Source organism: Vigna unguiculata, chromosome 8, assembly GCF_004118075.2.
Source record: "Vigna unguiculata cultivar IT97K-499-35 chromosome 8, ASM411807v1, whole genome shotgun sequence".
Taxonomy (NCBI): domain Eukaryota; kingdom Viridiplantae; phylum Streptophyta; class Magnoliopsida; order Fabales; family Fabaceae; genus Vigna; species Vigna unguiculata.
In genome coordinates, this window is record NC_040286.1 from 27,645,793 (window position 1) to 27,664,437 (window position 18,645).

The 18,645-nt window shown below is 30.0% G+C and overlaps 1 protein-coding gene across 1 annotated transcript; it reads left to right on the top strand.

Moving 5' to 3' along the window:
* The first annotated feature begins 16,227 nt into the window (after nt 1-16,227).
* On the top strand, nt 16,228-18,347 carry LOC114193658 (transcription factor bHLH93-like). Its single transcript, XM_028083541.1, has 4 exons — nt 16,228-16,891; nt 17,019-17,177; nt 17,507-17,674; nt 18,047-18,347. The coding sequence occupies exons 1-4, from the start codon at nt 16,307-16,309 to the stop codon at nt 18,131-18,133; spliced, it is 999 nt and encodes a 332-aa protein (XP_027939342.1). The 5' UTR covers nt 16,228-16,306; the 3' UTR covers nt 18,134-18,347.
* The last annotated feature ends 298 nt before the right edge of the window (nt 18,348-18,645 follow it).

Here is an 18,645-nt window from a genome sequence, read left to right on the forward strand (position 1 = left end):
ATTAACCGAAAACAATAGAAAAATATCTAAATACATGAATCTTTTAAGCATATATATCAATTTCATATTTACTCTCATTAAATGTACCGATATCAATCCTTATCTCATCAAATTTTCAAAACTTTATTATCAAGAAAATGTATAAGAATGGTGTAATTTTTCACAAAACTTATCAAAATTGATAACTTTTAAAATAATTATGAAAGTTGATAAATCGTGCCAGCTTGACACAATTTCATTATAAAAAAAGTTATGTTTGCATAACACAATTTGAGTATAAAACACAAATTTGTTTAACATTGTAATTTTTTTAAATTTTAGTTAAGTCAAATTTGGGTGGCATAACTTTTGTGTATAGTAATGTAAACCGAAGTCATATCACCCTTCTATGACTTTAGTTCATATCAAACTACATTGAAGTCGTACTACCTGGACATAACTTTTATAAAAAGTAAAAAAAATAAAATTGAAACATTTAACAAAGTTTTGTTCTATTAACATAACTAATCACTTATAAAGAAGTTGTGTCATACAAACATTATTTCACATTAATAAGTCAGAGGTCGTACTAACCAAGTATGATGTTTTAAAAATGAAGTCATGTCAAAATGATAAGACTTGTCAACTTTTTTAATTTCTTAAAAAGTTGTCCATTTTGGTAATTTTTGTGAAAAAATATACCATTCTTGTACTTTGACCTTGTTATTACCAAGATACCAGAAACATTTTAAAAGATAAGTATTTAGTAAGTTAATATGAAAGTAATTTCTAATTTAACTTTTAAAATAATAAATATAAATTACCATTATAAAATTCAAATCTAAATTTAACGAGAAGAACAAACTCAAACTGTTAAACGATCATTGCAAAAAATCAAATTAGTTTATGTTGTTTTAATTATGTGAATCGAAACCTTAAGTATTACTTCTCTATCGATGAAGATCAAAGAAAACAAAAGAGATGAGAAAATGAAAAAACAATTGTGAAATTAAGAAAAAAAAACAAAAAACAATTTCTAAAATTGCGAAACTAAGCAAATAATTTCTCTTTTTTGTAATTAGATCAATTATATATATATTCTCTGATAAATTGCACATAAAAGGCTGATTATAAAAGGCTAAGCTGTAAAATAAGGAAAATTGAATTCTTAGGTTTGAAAGAAATGTTTTGCCAATTACCTCAACTTCTGAAAACTCCTAATGGAAGCATAAGATTCCAAACACAATAAACCATGCGTCCATTTTGAAGTTCTGAAAATGAGAATCCAATGTAACTAAAATCAACAAAAAATAATGTTTATATAAAAAGTTATGAATAAAATAGAGTGAATATTAAATTAATTGAGAATGCAAGATTGAAACAATTGTGTTCATTAGATAAATGTTTAACCCACTTTCAACATGGATCGATGAGTTGGGTCTAATTTGACCCACATTTAAAAGAGTTAAAAAAATTTTAATCCAACCTCGCTCGAACCTTGATACGATCTTATCTAAAAAAGAGTACAATCATCTCTGAATTTGAATCTTCCAAAGGCACAATAAGAATAAATCAACAAAGAACATGGAATAAGACATAGATGGAGGGCGGCACAATCTATCAGATTGATCGTCAAGTGAAGATTCGCTACAAAAATGTTAATCTTTGATAAGAATCAAAGTTCTATAATCCAATAACCAAGAGAAACATCTCTCAAATAATGCAAATGCATATAATATGACTCAAAAGTGTTTACATTAGTTTTTTGTACTTCTATATATAGGCATATAATTTTAAGAAAACCTAAAAACCCTATAAGATGGTCGAAACCCAAAACATAGAAAATCTGGAAACCCTACAAGAAGGCCTAAGCTCAAAAACATAAAAACATAAACTAATTTATAAAAGAAAACCCAAAGCCCAAAGCCCAAAAACATAGAAATATAACTAATTTCTAAAAGAAAATCCAAAGTCAAAAAACAAACTAATTTCCTAAGAACTATCCTTCAAATGTGCTCCAAGTCATGATCTTCATATCCTTTTGAATTTCTAGTTGGTTGTAGCATCAAGAGCCTAGAATATATTTGATCTTCCAATCACTTTTAGACCAAATGTCTTAAAGTCTCAAATTGTTTCTAGGCATTAAATTGGCTCAATCAAAGGAATAAATTGTACTTTCTCAAATAAAATATGCTCTAGACATATTATGGGAAACAAACATGATTGATTATAGACCAATATATAGGCTTATTTTATGTTTTTGGTCCTTTAACTTTCGTTGAAAATTGGAATTAGTCTATTTTTTTAACTTTGATCCAATTTAATCCCCAACTTTAAAAATATTTGAATTTAGTCATTTTTACCAAATTTTGTTAAGTTTTTATGATAGTTTCTTAGATAATATTGAAGCAGAAATATGTCAAAAATTGTAAACAACTCAAATGCTATTATGAAATACATTTGAAACGTTAAATAAAATTAACAAAATTTGATTAAAATGACTAAATCTAGGCATTTCTAAAGTTGGGGGACTAAATTTGGTTAAAGTTTTGAAGAGAGACTAATTCCAATTTTGATTGAAAGTTAAGGGATCAAAAACATATTTAACCCTAAAAAAAATATAAATATATGAATTAAAATTCTAAGCTATCATTCAATGAATATTATTTCTTTCACTAATAACTATATTTTGATCACTTAGATTTAAAAAAAAACTTAAGTAAAATTTATTAATAGTTATTAACGAATAACACGTATTCACATATTGGATACCATGATACTTGTACTCGATTCATCCACAAGTGAGTAATTAAATACCTGTACCCATTGGGTATCCATCAAAAATATTTGTTTATATCCATTACAAATTTTACGCATGGATATCTATTATGTCAGATTTTTTTCCATTCTCAATGTTGTTAGTCAGTTTATCCAAAATATTGTATTGATCATTGAAATGCTATCATCCAAATCTTAAGGTACCTCAAAATAACTCTAGGGTAAGGTCTATTGTATAAAAATAAAAGAAATACTCACATCTTTGGATGATGTTGATTAGACATGATTTCCTCAAGGTCAACTCAAGGGTGAAACATGTAAAACACTCACTTTAGGTTTCGAAGAAATAAAGACTTAAAAAAATTGTTAGTACTAATATACTTTCATTAAATTAATCATAAAATTGTGTTTAAGAAAAAAAGCCTAAAAAAGCTTTTTTTTTTTTTAGTTCTAATACACATTAAATTAATTATAAAATTATGTTTAAGAACAAAAAGGGCCTCAAATTATTTTAGTACTAATACATCTCCATTAAATTAATTCTAACTTTATATTTGAGAATAAAATTTAATTAAATTATGATCATTGTCTATTGATATATTTTTATCGGTATTAAAAATGATATTAATGAATTAATGACAATAAATTATGATTTTGTTTAGGAAAAAAGGATTAATTATTATATATTGTTATAATCAATTTTAATTTCTATTTCTTTAATCTCTCTCACTTCTCATCCAGTGATTTCACCCCTTGCCTCTCTTTGATTTCTTCTACTCTAGAGTTTTCTTTTAAGGATTTTGGCAGATTCTATTTCTTGAATCTCATGCTGCATGTGTGTATCAATATTTTTATCCTTATTTAAAGTTAGTGTGTTTTTTCTTTTTATTTGTGTTGTTGTTATTTTTATTCTATTTGTTGAATTTGTATTAGGATTAGAAATGCATTTCTTTTGTCTAATTTTAGTTTTTGGTACTTGTTTCGAGAATTTTTATGCATATATTTTTGTATGGAACTAAAGTTTTTGTTTGGAATGAATTGCAAAACTATCAACTAGGTTAGGATTTAGCATTTTGATAGATAATAGGGATGAAATCTCTAATGAAATAAGCGATGAACACGAATTGAAATTGGAAAACAGTGTAAAGGTTAAATGAAATTAATTACAATAATTTAGTAAATAATTTTGCAATAAAAAAAGTCAAAAAATAAATTTTAACTAAAGAGCCTCATTCTTAAATTTGCTTTTAAGTCTCCCCAATCCTAGAGTCGCCCATAGATTTCCTATCAATAGACACTCCACTGCAAGCTATTAGGTTGAACTTATTTGATCCATTCAGATAAAATTTGTATCTCCACCTTGAAGGTGAGTGTTAGAATAGGTATCAAATGTAGGTGATAGTAGTTGTAATAGAAAAGTGTTATATGATGTGACTATGAGTTGTTTACTTATTAACTTAATTGCGTACTTTTTCCTGTACCTTTTAGTATTCTTAATGTAATATTTTGAGAGATAATTTATCTCTTAAATTCTTTTTATCATGTTTCCAGTTTTCGGCTTAGGTATATCAAGTTAAATGGATGGAGTAAAAAAGTCGAAATATTTAAAGGCTTGATTTTTTTATTTTTTTATAGTGATGGCATCCTTGAGAAATGAAATTTTTTTGTTCAAGTATTTTCTTAGACCGAGTCAACACGGATATTAGTTAATTCAATTAGAGTATTTATCCTCCATGTTTAAACACTAATGATACATAAATTTGAAAATTATGCACCGAATTTTTTTCTAATGTCAAAGTTGTTGAAATAAGTGTTTAGCTTAAATTATATCAAACTTTGCGACTAAAAAGATATTTTTTATTAGTAGAAATAATTAAACAACGTTTATTTAAGTAATACAAAATCTCAATAATCTATTATAAACAAAAAATGTTAAACAATTTTTGTTTGACTTTAAGTCACTCAAGGTGAACACTAAATGTGTTTTTAGTGCAGTAGAAAAGTAAAGCTACGATATTCATTTATGGGGTTTAAAGGAATAGAAAACTAAAATTAATGCCGAATTTTATTACTAGAGGCAATCATAACACATATATTAAAAAACTACGTAAGGTATATTTGATCGCAAGGTGTTTGATCCAAGTCCTCTGAGGTGAAAGTGGTCTTCATTAGTGCTTATAAAACTTCTGCTTTATGATTGCAATTTATGCAGTTTTCTACACTAAAATAATCGAAGTTGCTCTTAACATGGAGCATTGATCAATAATGTTGAAAGCAAGGAGTAAGAGATAGTAAAGAAATCACAAACGAATATAAAATTGTAGTTCATTGTCAATACACTGCAGTACGATGCTTGCAAGAAAAGAATACATTCGTCAAAATCTCAAAGTTACAGTAACAAAATTTATTTTAAAACATTGATGTAGAAACATTGTTAGAAAGATAAGAACATTTGGCTAAACATAATCAGTGTACGGAATATATGGGAATCTAGTCATAGCCAAGATAATAACATGATGTTGGATGATTTTGGATGATGTTTACTTGAATTTTGATGTAAAACAACGTTTCTGCATTGGTATGTTTTATGAAAGTACAAACATATGCAATCCATGATGCTTGGAGATATGTCTAAGTGTTGAGATAAAGTTGTGTAGAAGTCAACAGTCACTGTAGAATTGTCGAACGAAAATCATGGAAGAAGCAATCGTATAAATAAAAGAAGTGATGAGACAGCAACGTTATTGGAATGATATGTTTTTGTTATTTGTAATATTGGAATGATCTTGAAAATTGGTGAAATTGGATGATGAGTTGTACTTAGAGTGGTACTCCGCCACTACTTTTTTTCACGCATTCATACTCAAGAAAAGGCCTCTTCATGCCTTGTGAGCTCAGTGACAACGTCACCACAATGACCCCTTCTGATTGAGGCAAATCCTATGATATTCTTAACTCAACCGTTAAAACCTTTTTTTTATTGAGCCTCTCTTCCAAATCCTATGCTACTGGTAGAGCAGTTAATTTAACTAATGACTCATGGGTCAATTTTAACCCACTCCACTCTTTAATAAGTTTCATTTTATAGAGTTAGTAAATGAGGGAGCAAAAAGAGCCTTAATTCTCACAGCCCATGTTATAGTGGGTTAGGTTGAGGACCAAAGTAGACTTGGTCTCACTACTCAATTTTAATTAACACTTTAAAATAATACATTTAACTTGATCAAAGGTTGAGTCAAGTCGTCCTAATTTAAAGCTCGATCTGAGTCTACTCGGACTGTAATTCAACCTAAGTTCGCTCGAATGAAGTGTTTGATTGGTCCGGGTAAAAGTTATAACTAAGATCGGATGGAACAAGGGACAAGCTAAGATGACCAAGCCGAAAACGTCAAAACGAGATCGCCAAGCCAGAGGTCGAGACGAGATCGCCCGAACAAAGGCTAAGACGTGCTGATTCGAGCCGAAGATCGAGATGGGTTGGCCCGTGCAAGGGAGAGACAGGTAGGGATGGCAATGGAGCAGGACAAGGATGAGTTTCGCTATCTCATACCTATCTCCATCGAAAAAATTCATCCCCACCCCCATACCCAAACCCAATGGGTATTAAAATTTTTCTCTCATCTCCATCCCCACCGGGTAACGGGTAGATACTCGTACTCATATATGTACCCATTTTCTTATTGTTTCAATATTAATTAATTCATTTTTATAAAAAAAATACAATAAAAAATATTCAATATTAAGAGGATGGTTGTTTCTTCGATATTAAATATTTATAAAGAAATTATATTATAATTGTATACATTTCAAATTAGAATACCAAATAAAAAAATTTTAGAATCAAAACATTTGTTAAATTTGCAAACTGATAAAGATATTATCTCCTGCTGTTATTTATATTGATAAAGATATCATATATTTGATTCTCTTCTATTATTATTATCAAATATTATGTTTTATTAGGTTTTACTTTTCTCTCTTTATGATGATGAGACATTGTAATTTATATATTGATCAAGGTTCTAATAAATCAGTAAGCAGTTGAGTTGTTTTCACCAAACACCTCTTGTGCATAATTTTCTTTCCCATGGTTTATACATATCTAACATAAACATTAATGAATTATAGTTGATATTTTATTTTAAAGAAGAAATATTAAAGGAAAACAAAAATTCAAATTTAAATATATTTTAAATGACTGTTTATTTCAATTTTTTAAATTCTAATGAATCTTTTTTTTATACACTAATAAAAGTTATAATACTTGATCAAAATAACGCAAAGAATAAATATTAAACTAATAATAATAAAATTTTAACATATATATTGTATCTTTTGAACTTCAATTTATGTTAGATGGTGATAAAAAGAAATTCATGACAATTACATTAAAATTTTATATAAAATATATCAAAATAATATTTTATATTATAAAAATAAACAAAAAATATAAATATTAAAAAAATTTCAAATGTTTATCTTCAAAACAATTTGAGAGACCATTGAATGAAATCGTACAAAGAAAAATAAATATATAATTAAGGGTATGATAAAATGAAAAATACTTTAGAGATCTAACAAAATTTTTCAAATATCAACACATTCAATGGTTGAGAAATAACGAAAATTGTTTCATGCTGATAAAAAGAAATTTATGGCAATTACATTAAAATTTTATATTATAGTAAATAAAATTTATTTATACAATTATAGTGACAAAATTACAGTATAATAATAAATTTAAAAAATTAAAAAAAAATTATATAAAATATATCAAAATCATTTTTTACATTATAAAAAAATTAAAAAATTATCAAATGTTTGTCTTAGAAACAATTTGATAGACTATTGAATGATATCGTACAAAGGAAAACAAATATATACCTAGTAAATTAAATGTTTACACTATTTAACACTCAAATATAGAGAGTGTTAAACGTTCTCATGTGAAAGGAAAATATACAATAAATAAAAATATTAAAAAATTAGAAATTTTCAAATGTGAGACATAAAAATATTTTATTGACATACATCTTTTAAACATAATTGCATAAATGTTATGATAAGATGAAAAATATATTGGAAATGCGAATAAATTTTATGTCAAACCAAACAATTAGAAGAAATATAAAATAGAAAGTGTGTGTGTGTGCGAATGAATTTTACTTAATTGACTAATAATTTAATTGGGGACAGGAATATGGCGGGGACAGGTATTTTGGTGGTTATGGGGACGGATATGTACATCCTCATACCCATTCCCATACCTAGTTAAAAGGTTAGAGATTTTCCATACCCATATCTAGTCAATGCGGGGATTCCCCGTCAAAACGGGGACGAGTTCGGGCAATACCTACGAAGACGGGTTTATTTGTCATCCCTAAAGACAAGCCATGTTGGGGATCACAAACACACACACACACATACGAGCAATTAAAAGTTGAAATTAAGTAACAAGAACACAAAGGATTTACGTGGTTTAGTCTAAATGACCTACGTCCACAACTACACTAGATGGTAATTTTGTTTGATAAATTAGGTTTACAAATTACATAAGTATTTATAAAACTAGAGCAAGTAAATGGGGCAAGTCCAATAAACCCTTTAGACTCCACATACTCAACAAACTACCACTTGGAGGCTGATCACATCATATGCACTCCAAAGTAAATATAGTAAACCTTAAAACTGTAATGCCTTCAAACTAGTGTTATGTCTTCTCAACAATTAACCATGAAGGCCAATTGAATCCACGCAAACCTTGAACTTCTCGATTGTAACCACTTTGGTTAAAATATATGCAAGATTCTCTTACCGAAGGATCTTGTCCAAGAAAAAAGTACCATCACTAATTAACCTTCTAATGAAATGGTATCTTAACTAGATGTTTTTTGTCTTTGCATGGAACACATGATTTTTAGCAAGATGAATGTGATGTGGACATCAAAAACCAAGGACATGATGTGAATCATCAAGACCAAGACCAAGACCTAATTCAAGACTTAAGTGGACCCATGACAAAAGGAAGGACTAGAAAGGCCCAAGAAACATTGCAACACAAGGTAACTCATCTTGATGCCCAATTGAAGATCTCACATCTTGATGAGACCAAGCTGATTACATGTATTGCATGTCTGGAGTGTTAAAATAAAAATATTAACATTATGGTTATACTCAAGATTTGAACCTAAGACCCACAATTGATTTTATATTTACAAACCTTTAGGAATTCATAATAGGGTAGAACACTTTTGCCAAAAATATCTGAGGTTATCTTTGTTAGGATTTTCCTGCATCTTGCAACCTTATCAAGAATTCCTTAATTCTTGAAGCGATCATCTCTAGGCTTATCAAAAATTGGTTTGTGGCGCTTTCACTTATCCAAGTTTTCTCTATTTTCTTTAAAATTCTCAATTTTCTATTCTCAATTGATTCCAATCCCTAAATATTTGCATCCATCCTATTTAGAATCATATCTAGCACTTTGACTATCACAATAGAGAGCACTGTCACACTAATTCTTGCCTAACTCCTCAAAAAATTCTTCAACCAAATCATTTCCTTACATCCTTTTGAAATCACCATGTACTCCGCTTTTGTGGTTGAAAGTGCAAAGCTTTTCTAAAGTCGAGACATCTAACTAACAGTTGTGCCACCTACGATGAAAACATATCCTATAGTACTCTTCCTTGTGTTTGAACAACTTCTCAAATATGCATCACTATATCCTTCCAAAATATTATCGTTCTTACTAAAACATAATGTAGTTTTAGAAGTACCTTTCAAGTAGAGTAACAACCACTTAACAACTTCCCAATGCTTCCTTCTTGTATTAGACATGAATTTGCTAACAACTATCACTACATAAGCAATGTATGGTCTAGTGCATACCATTTCATACATTAAGCTACAAATTGTGGAAGCACAAGAAATCTTAACCATTTTTACCTTGTCTTCATCTGTTTTAGGTGATTGCTCTTTGGTGATATTAAAGTGAACTCCCAAAGGTGTACTTACGATCTTGGTATCTTGCATATTGAATCTCTAACACTTTCCCAATATACTTATCTTAACATAATATTAGAGAACCATAGGATACTTTTCTACTTATGTTTATGCCAAAAACATGCTTTGCAACACCCAAATCCTTCATCTCAAACTCTTCAGACAATTTTGGCTTCAATCTATTAATTTCATCCATATTAGAGCCTATTACTAATATGTCATTAACATACAATCATAATATAATATAGGATGGACCAAAATCTTTCATATAACAACATTGATCCATGACACACTTCTTGTACCCTCTCATATTCATAAAATTATCAAACTTTAAGTACTACTATATTGGTGCATGCTTGCTTCAATCCATACAAACTTTTGGTTAACTAGCAAACCAAGTTTTATTTCCTGCCACTTGGAAACCTTCTAGTTGTACCATGTAGATGTTCTCATCAAGGTCACCATGTAAGAAAGTTGTCTTAACATCTAAATTTGCTAGATGTAGATCCTCTACAACCACAATGCTCAACACAAGTCTAATAGTAGTAATTTCAATTATATGAGAGAAAATCTCATTATAGTCAATTCCTTTTTTCTGTTGAAATCCTTTCACCACTAACCTTGCCTTGTATATCTTGATGTCATCTTGTTCTTCCTTGACCTTAAACACCCATTTGTTCTGCAACGTCCTATTTCTTGATGGTAGGTCAATCAAATACAAAATTTTATTCCTCTTGAGTGAGTTCATGTCCTCTTGCATAACTAACTCCAATTGATTTGCTTCGTCCATTTGCAATGCCACATGATAACACAGACATTCCATCATCAATCAACAACAAGTAATTTGCTAAAGGAGAGAATTGTACTTAGGAGGCCTAATAACTCTGTTGGATCTCCTCACTTGAACTACTGAGGTGACAGGAGTGGTCTCCTCAACTATCATGTCTCTTGGACTTCCACTTTTTCTTGCAATATTGTCTTTTGTAATGTCCTCTAACACTATTTTTTTTCTCTGTTGGCATCTTTTTAGCTTCAATATTTGCCTCAAGTTTGCCCTTGTACACTACATTTTCATTGAAGATAACATCTCTACTACTAATGATCTTTCTATTTTGATCACCCCAAAAGCAATATCTCATATTATTTGCTCCATAGTTAATGAAAATGCACTTTCTTGCTTATGGATCAAGCTTGTCCCTGTCAATATCTCTAACACGAACATAAGAAACACACTAAATACTTTTAAGTGAGAAAGACTTGCATCCTTGCCTTGCCATTCCTCCTCAGGAATATTTAATCTTATGGGAACTGAGGGTCCTCTATTGATGGGGTATGTTATTGTGCTCACTGCTTCTACAGAAAATGTCTTTGGTAACCCTGCATGAATTTTGATACTCTTTGCCCTCTCATTCAAGTTCATTCTTTTAGAAACACCATTTTGCTAAGGTGACTCGGGAATAATTTTAAGCATTCTAATTTCGTTCTCAACACAATAATCAAAAAATTTAGAAATAATATATTCATCACCATTATTAGACTTTAAAAATGTAATTTTTAACCCAGTTTCATTCTCAACTACAACTTTCCACTTCTTAAAGGTATTGAATACTTTTTATTTTTACTTAAAAAAATAAACTCATACCTTTCTAGTGGAATCATCATTGATGGTGACATAGTATTGTGATCCTTTTTATGATAAGACTAATGTTGGCCATACACATCTGTATGAACAAGTTGCAACTTCTCAAGCTTGGGCATCCTCCCTGTCTTGGCAAAAGTAACTCTGTTCTGCTTCCTAAACACACCTAGTTTACAGAAACCATCTTCTACCTCTTTTAATTCTTGAATCTTCCCCTTTAAGACCAATACCTTTACCTTAAATGTTCATATGACCAAGTCTTTGGTGCCACAAGTTGAAGGGTGACCAACAACATCCCTAATTGAATTTACTTCTTCTATAGGTAATTCTACCATGTATAGGGCTCTTTTCTCCCAGCCATGACCAACAACTAGATTTTCTTTCACCACCTTCCTCTGGTTATCTCCGAATATGACTCGATATCCTTGAACATCCAACATGCCCACAAAGATTAACATTCTCTTGAGTCTTGGAACATATCTAACATCCTTCAATGTTATACTAGTAGAAGTTTTAAGATTTATATCTCTCATGCCTGCAATGTCCAAAGCTTCATCATCTACTAGACGAACTTTGCCAAAATTTACAGTTCTGAAAATTTTCATCAAGTGCTTGCAAGGAGAAGCATGGAAAGATAACCAAAATCCCTGATCCAGGACTCAAACTTGCTCTCAACACAACAGATCAACACATCACCAATACCTCCTCTTGCTACATTCACTATGTTGTCATGCCTCTTTTATTTAGTAGCAGCAAGAGCAATACACTGGTTTCTAAAGTGGTCATTCTTCTAACAATTCCAACAAGTAATATCCTTGCGAGTTTTGCATTGTCCATGCTTCTTGGACTTTGATTTGCCACGCCCAGAATCGCACCCTCTTTCAGACATTCTACCGCTACTTTCAATGCTTAATAAGGACCCTGATGAATCTTCGACATTCCTTCTAGAACATCCTCACTAAGGATTAAATCCATAATTCCTTAAAAGGTTAATTTTATAGTCCCAAATGTACTGGCTACTACCGTGACAGTTCCTGACCAACTATCAGGCAATGAAGATAGCAACAATAGGGCATGTACTTCATTCTCAAATTTAATATTCACTAAAACTAATCTTGACAGCAAGTAATTAAATTCGTTTACATGATTTGTACACTAACACCTTTTTGCATCTTCATAACTAACTAACGAATCAAGAATACCTTGTTTGATGTCGATGGATTTTTTTTACATGTTTGATAATGCCTTTATCAAATCATATGTCGTCTTCTCGTTGACATTATTGTAAGCAACATTCTTCGTTAAGGTTAATTTGACAAAACCTCAAGCTTGTCGATCTAGCAACTCCCAATCTCCTTGAGACATAGTTTTCAGTTTATTCTCATAGAAAAGTTGGTACAACTTCTTCTGATACAAATAAACTTCAATTTGCATCTTCCAGAATCTGAAATCACTTGTCAAACTTGTCAATTTTTACTTTTCCTTCTTTTATTATTGCTCTTTCTTGTGCAAAACCCTAAACTCTTACCGGTTGTTGGGGATTGCAAAAACACACACACATGAACAATTACAAGACAAAAGTAAAATATCAAGAACACAAAGTATTTACGTATTTTAGTCAAAATGACATATATTCCTAACAACAAAAATAAATAATAATAATAACAATAATAATAAATAATAAATAATTGTAATAGTAATATATTAATTTTAATTATAAGAAAAAAATAATAATATCATATTTTAATCCATTAAAGCTTGTTTTTTTATTTATCACATCAGTTAAATTATTCACAAATTTTCATAATTTTTATTTGAAGAATTCATTCACTCTTACTTTTCAAATTTCTTAAATGAAACGATACAAATTTTTTCGCTTACTTTTCCTTAAATCATCTCCACATTAATCCTAAAACATCATTTATGTAGACAAAAATGTGTTATATTTATTTATTTATGTAAGGTATCTAGGAGAAAACTTTTTATCGAAAGAAATTGGTTGTGATCTTTTTTCATTTTTAAAACATAATAGTAATTGAGTATCATTATTGAACTGTTAGAAAAAAGAGGTGATGTTATTTATTGATTTCTGAGTCCAATCACGATTTCTTGCAGAGAAAACATCATCATATAGCTGTGTCTAACTTTCAAGCTTCAAAGTCGAAATCATGAAACAATGACAAATTCAGGCCACCCCCCATTATTATTTCTTATTTAATTATTTTCACAGAATTTTGATCGCATCTAGACTAAATCTTGTTCAAAATCATTTCTGTGTTTTCAAATTAAAAGAAAGACAAAATTAATATTAAGGCTCACATAAATTTTATAAAATTTATAGTGTTTACTCAATTTATATAGTTTTACAACTTATTACTGTAATAACCATAATAAAATTTAAATCTTAAAAAGATAATAAATAAAAATTCAGCTCATTAGATAACTGAATAAAACTTTATAAAAAAATTATAAACTTCTTTATATAAAAGTCCTCAATTTGTACTTTATTTTATTAGTATAGTCATTTTCATGCCTATGTCATGGATATTCTTGATCATAGAAATTCATATAACCCTGAAAAAAAGACAGGGCTGCAATGCAAATATATGATATATAGATTTGCACACAAAGTTTTCTACATTACTTATACACTACACAATGATAAAATAATGTAAAAATGAACACTTTAACTAAACATTACATTCTTTGACATATAATCTTTTTGTCTTTATTAGTTTCTTATACCAGAAAATTTTTAAATGGGAAATATATCGTTGTACATGCTATAAGAAACTCATATTTCCTCATAATTCTATTTTGAAATTTTGTTCAGTGAAAATATTTATCAATTTTGGTATGAAAAATAATTTGCAAGAAATTACTGCTAGTTCTTTTGTAAAATATTTTATATATAAAACATTTTTTACAACAAATTTTGTAAAAAATACTTACAAATTTTATGATTTTGTAGAAAATAATTATTTACGAAAGAATTATCCGATAATTAAGATTCTTAGAAAAAATATCAGAAAAAAATCTTTTCTTAAATTTTTTTAACAAATTTACAAAAAAAAAAATATGTAATATAAAAGATTTTAATAATGAATTCTTAAAAATATTTTTTTACAACAATAATATTTGAAGTTATGATTAAGTAAACTACTCAACTCCTTTATTATATTGAGTTATATATAATATATAACTCAATATAATAAAGGCCCTGAGCTATGGCTACCATACCACCTTAATTATAACTAAATTCTACTAGTTTAGAAAATGTGTCTTCAATTCTTTTTGTAGACTAGCTTGTTTTGTTACATATCATAGCATGTTCTCAGATTCTTCACAATTAAAACTGGCATATTCATAACTTTTTTTTTTCAATACTCTCATTGGGATTGAACTATTTTAAGTGGGGGTGCATTTAAGTGACAAAAATGAAGAATCATTAAAATTAAAGAAATAATTCTAAATATTATCACGATACCAATCGAAATGAATGCTCAACCATCCTACTCAGAACTAACGAAGCATTTTCAAAACAAATAAATTATGTGGACAAATTTCAACTTTTATGAGTTCAAGAAAATTAGAGTTGATAAATTCCAATTTGACCAATTTGGATACACTGTTTCCTACTGCATAATAACGCGCTAATAATACCTGTAATTACCACAAACGAATCCTATTCACAAGAACACTTTGTTGTATGATAGATACACAGAATAATAATCTACATAGCCATTTCAAAAATGGTGTTGCAAGTTGCGAATCATGTGGCCACCATGTGTTGCGGAAGATTAATTGTTAGGCTTTGTAGAAGCTATTAGTAGAACAAGTTCGTGGACCATGCGTTATAAATGCGTACATGCATATATACTTGAAGTTGGTACCAAAATAGCGACAATAACAACAATAATGAACTTCATCTAAGTATAGTTATGTGGATCAAGATCATGCAATAGAGCCAAAAGTGTAATAGGGAGTCCCTACATGCAAACAATTTCCATATAGGGAAGGAACAAGTCAGTAGTGAGTAGAAGACAGGAAAAATCAAAAGGGTAACCAAAAAATTGCTTATGATATCTGCATATTCGTAAAGTAGCTAAAAAACAGATACAAAAGCCAAAGAGATTCGTTTGAAAAATAGTACGTGGTGTTGCATTCACACTTCTATTATTGTATATACGTTTTCGTAAGAATACTGTCATAGAGATATATAGATATACAGAAAAGGTCTACATTTTGCAGGTGGGGTGAGAATGAAGGTTCTATGTGCCTATATTTAACCCTTTGTGATGGAAAATGAAACTTAAATAGATAGATAGATAGATAAATATATAAAATGTGTGATTCATTATTTTAGTAGTGTGGACAACTATTAAGTATATAACACATATATTGGATAGGAAAGTAAGCAGAAAAGAACAAAAAAGGATCACCCACCAATTTGAATTTATGAGCTAAGCCAAAGTTTGGAAGCATTTGGGGTGTAGGACCCATCTCTGAAATCTTCTCCAAGGTGAAGTTTTTAACATGCAAAGAACCTGAGAGGGTTTATGATGTTAACTACCATTCCTTTTGGTTTCAGACAGATCTGAGGGTCAAACTTTCCAACAAATTCATATTAATAAATATGTAATTTTGGTTTTAGAAATTTGGGTGGAAAAAGACAAGAATGTCCCCCTCTATTTCTGTAATGTGAAAAGCAGATTCCATTTTGGTCTTAGGGTATAGGTGCAAATGAATAATATATATCATATAATAAGCAATTTGCAACAAGCTTTTCATTGTGCTCTTATAAATATGCTTCAACTTAGTACTATATTGTCTCAAGGTAGTATTTCCAAAACAATTAGCCATCACACCACGAGAGAAAGAGAGAGAGAGAGAGAGAGAGAAAAGATGGAACTTTATGATAATGATTTCTTGGAGGAATCAATGGGTCTAAGAAGAGAACCATGGGATACCAATCCATGTTCACAAGAAAACCAGCTTTTTTCTAATGCTTGGGGTTTTGATTGTTTTGATCAAAACCAAGCTTTTCCTTCAAATTCTTTCTCTTTTCAAGAAGTGCCTCAGAGTTACAACTTCGACTATGCCTTCAATGAAATCTATAGTTCCTTGTTTGATGAATTTTCTGCACCCCAGATTGTAGATTCATCTTATAACACCCTTGAGGCTTCACATAGCATCCCTTCATTTGTTCCTCATGAAGATTTTCCATTGTCTTTGATGGAAGAAGAAGAAGATCCGGGTTTGCTTGGGGAAGAGCTTCATTGTTTGGACCTTCAAGCCTCATGCAAAATGGAGCCAAGCCATTCCCCTGAAATGCCTGTTTTCAACACAGATTCATGTGTGGAGAGAAAGAATAGGGCAAAGAAGCTTCAGGGGCAGCCTTCCAAGAACCTAATGGCAGAGAGAAGAAGAAGAAAGAGATTAAACGACAGACTCTCCATGCTAAGGTCAATTGTCCCAAAGATAAGTAAGGTATTATGAAGTGAGAATGAGTCATTATATCATTACAAGAAGTACTCAAATATAGAACTACTTTGTTGTGTTTCATATATATGCAGCATAAGTGCTGATTTTCTTGCTGAAAAAATGCTTCTCACAGATGGACAGAACCGCTATTCTTGGAGACACTATTGATTACATGAAAGAGCTCTTGGAAAAGATTAACACTTTGAAGCAAGAAATAGAACTGGATTCCAACACTGCTAGCATTTTCAAGGATTTCAAACCAGATGAAATCTTAGTGAGAAATTCTCCCAAGGTATGTGTTTTTTTGGGGTTTTCAAAGTTTGTTTTGGGATTAACTTAACTTTACAAACCCAGTTTATGAAAAATCTATGAAAGTTAAAGTTACCTGCTACTCATACATTGAGTTGTAAGGTTAGAAAGGGTGAGAGAGATAGCAGGTTCAACTCTTCTCCCCAACATTTGGGAGAGACAAAAACAACTAATAACTAATATTTATGGATAGAATAATCCTGCTACTTATACACATTAATTTGATCATATTATAGGACTAACCTAGCAAAATTCTTCTAAAAGTGAAAATAGATATCATGATTGAAGAATCTGTATGGTGATTTTGTGCAGTTTGATGTGGAGAGGAGAAATGGCAATACAAGGGTGGAGATCTGCTGTGCAGGGAAGCCAGGCATGTTGCTGTCCACAGTAAACACATTGGAAACATTAGGCATGGAGATCCAACAATGTGTTATTAGCTGTTTCAATGATTTCACAGTGCAAGCTTCTTGTTCAGAGGTATATATCAGATAGGGGTTAAAATCAATAGAGAATACATGTTCTATTTTCTACTGGGTGCATTTCTAAAGTTGAAGTAGATATGAACATGAGATTTTATTCTGAATTATTAAAGACCAAATCTCTTAATCTCTTAAGATAGTGAAATTTACTTGCAGGACTATTTTCTCTCAACAAATATTTGTTGTGATTTTTACATTCTTGAAGAACCATAGTTTATCATAAATTATATCACTCCATAAGGATGGAATTGAAGAGAGAAAAATCAAAGGCTTTCTGTGGTGGTTTTGGCACTGTCTAAGAAACATTTCTTGTACATATATATACATATATAGTTTGTGTTTATATGTTTTTGTATTTGTAATTCAACAGGAAGTGCAGCAGAAGAAAATTCTGAGTGCAGAAGATATAAAACAAGCACTATTTAGAAGTGCAGGATATGGAGGAAGATGTTTGTGAGAATAGAAGCTAGAGAAGTGCAGAATATCATCACAGCAAGTGCACTTTAGCTATGTAGGAAGAGTTTTTGAGTTTCTGATAATGATCCACTGATTTAGAAGCAAGTTAGCTGGATTTCTTTTTCTTAATGTATGACAATAATTGATTTCTTCAACAAGAACATGTTAACATGTTCATTATATATTAATGGAGATTCCTATGAATCATGGTGATTGGTTTTGGTTTGTTCTCTAACATCCTTAACAAAAACAACAGTCAAATATGGCACAGAAACTGACAGAACAAGTTAGAGAGATCAAAGTGTATACAAGCTAATATTAACCATATAATTTAAAACGATGGTTAAGAACAATTAGTTAATCTTAATGGTGAATGCATAATAATTAATACAATTATGAAAGTTAAGTATTGCACTTTGTTATTGGAATGGAAGATCAAGTCAAAGTGCCACTGCTACAACATTAATAAGAGAGTAAAGTTCCAGCTTTCTGTGTCAATTCCTTTCACATATT

Bases quoted from the DNA above. Each gene is read 5' to 3' on its own strand.
- LOC114193658 (XM_028083541.1), top strand. From the start codon at position 16,307: ATGGAACTTTATGATAATGATTTCTTGGAGGAATCAATGGGTCTAAGA. The intron at 17,178-17,506 runs GTATGTGTTTTT...GATTTTGTGCAG, and splicing joins TAGTGAGAAATTCTCCCAAG to TTTGATGTGGAGAGGAGAAA. The intron at 17,675-18,046 runs GTATATATCAGA...GTAATTCAACAG, and splicing joins TGCAAGCTTCTTGTTCAGAG to GAAGTGCAGCAGAAGAAAAT.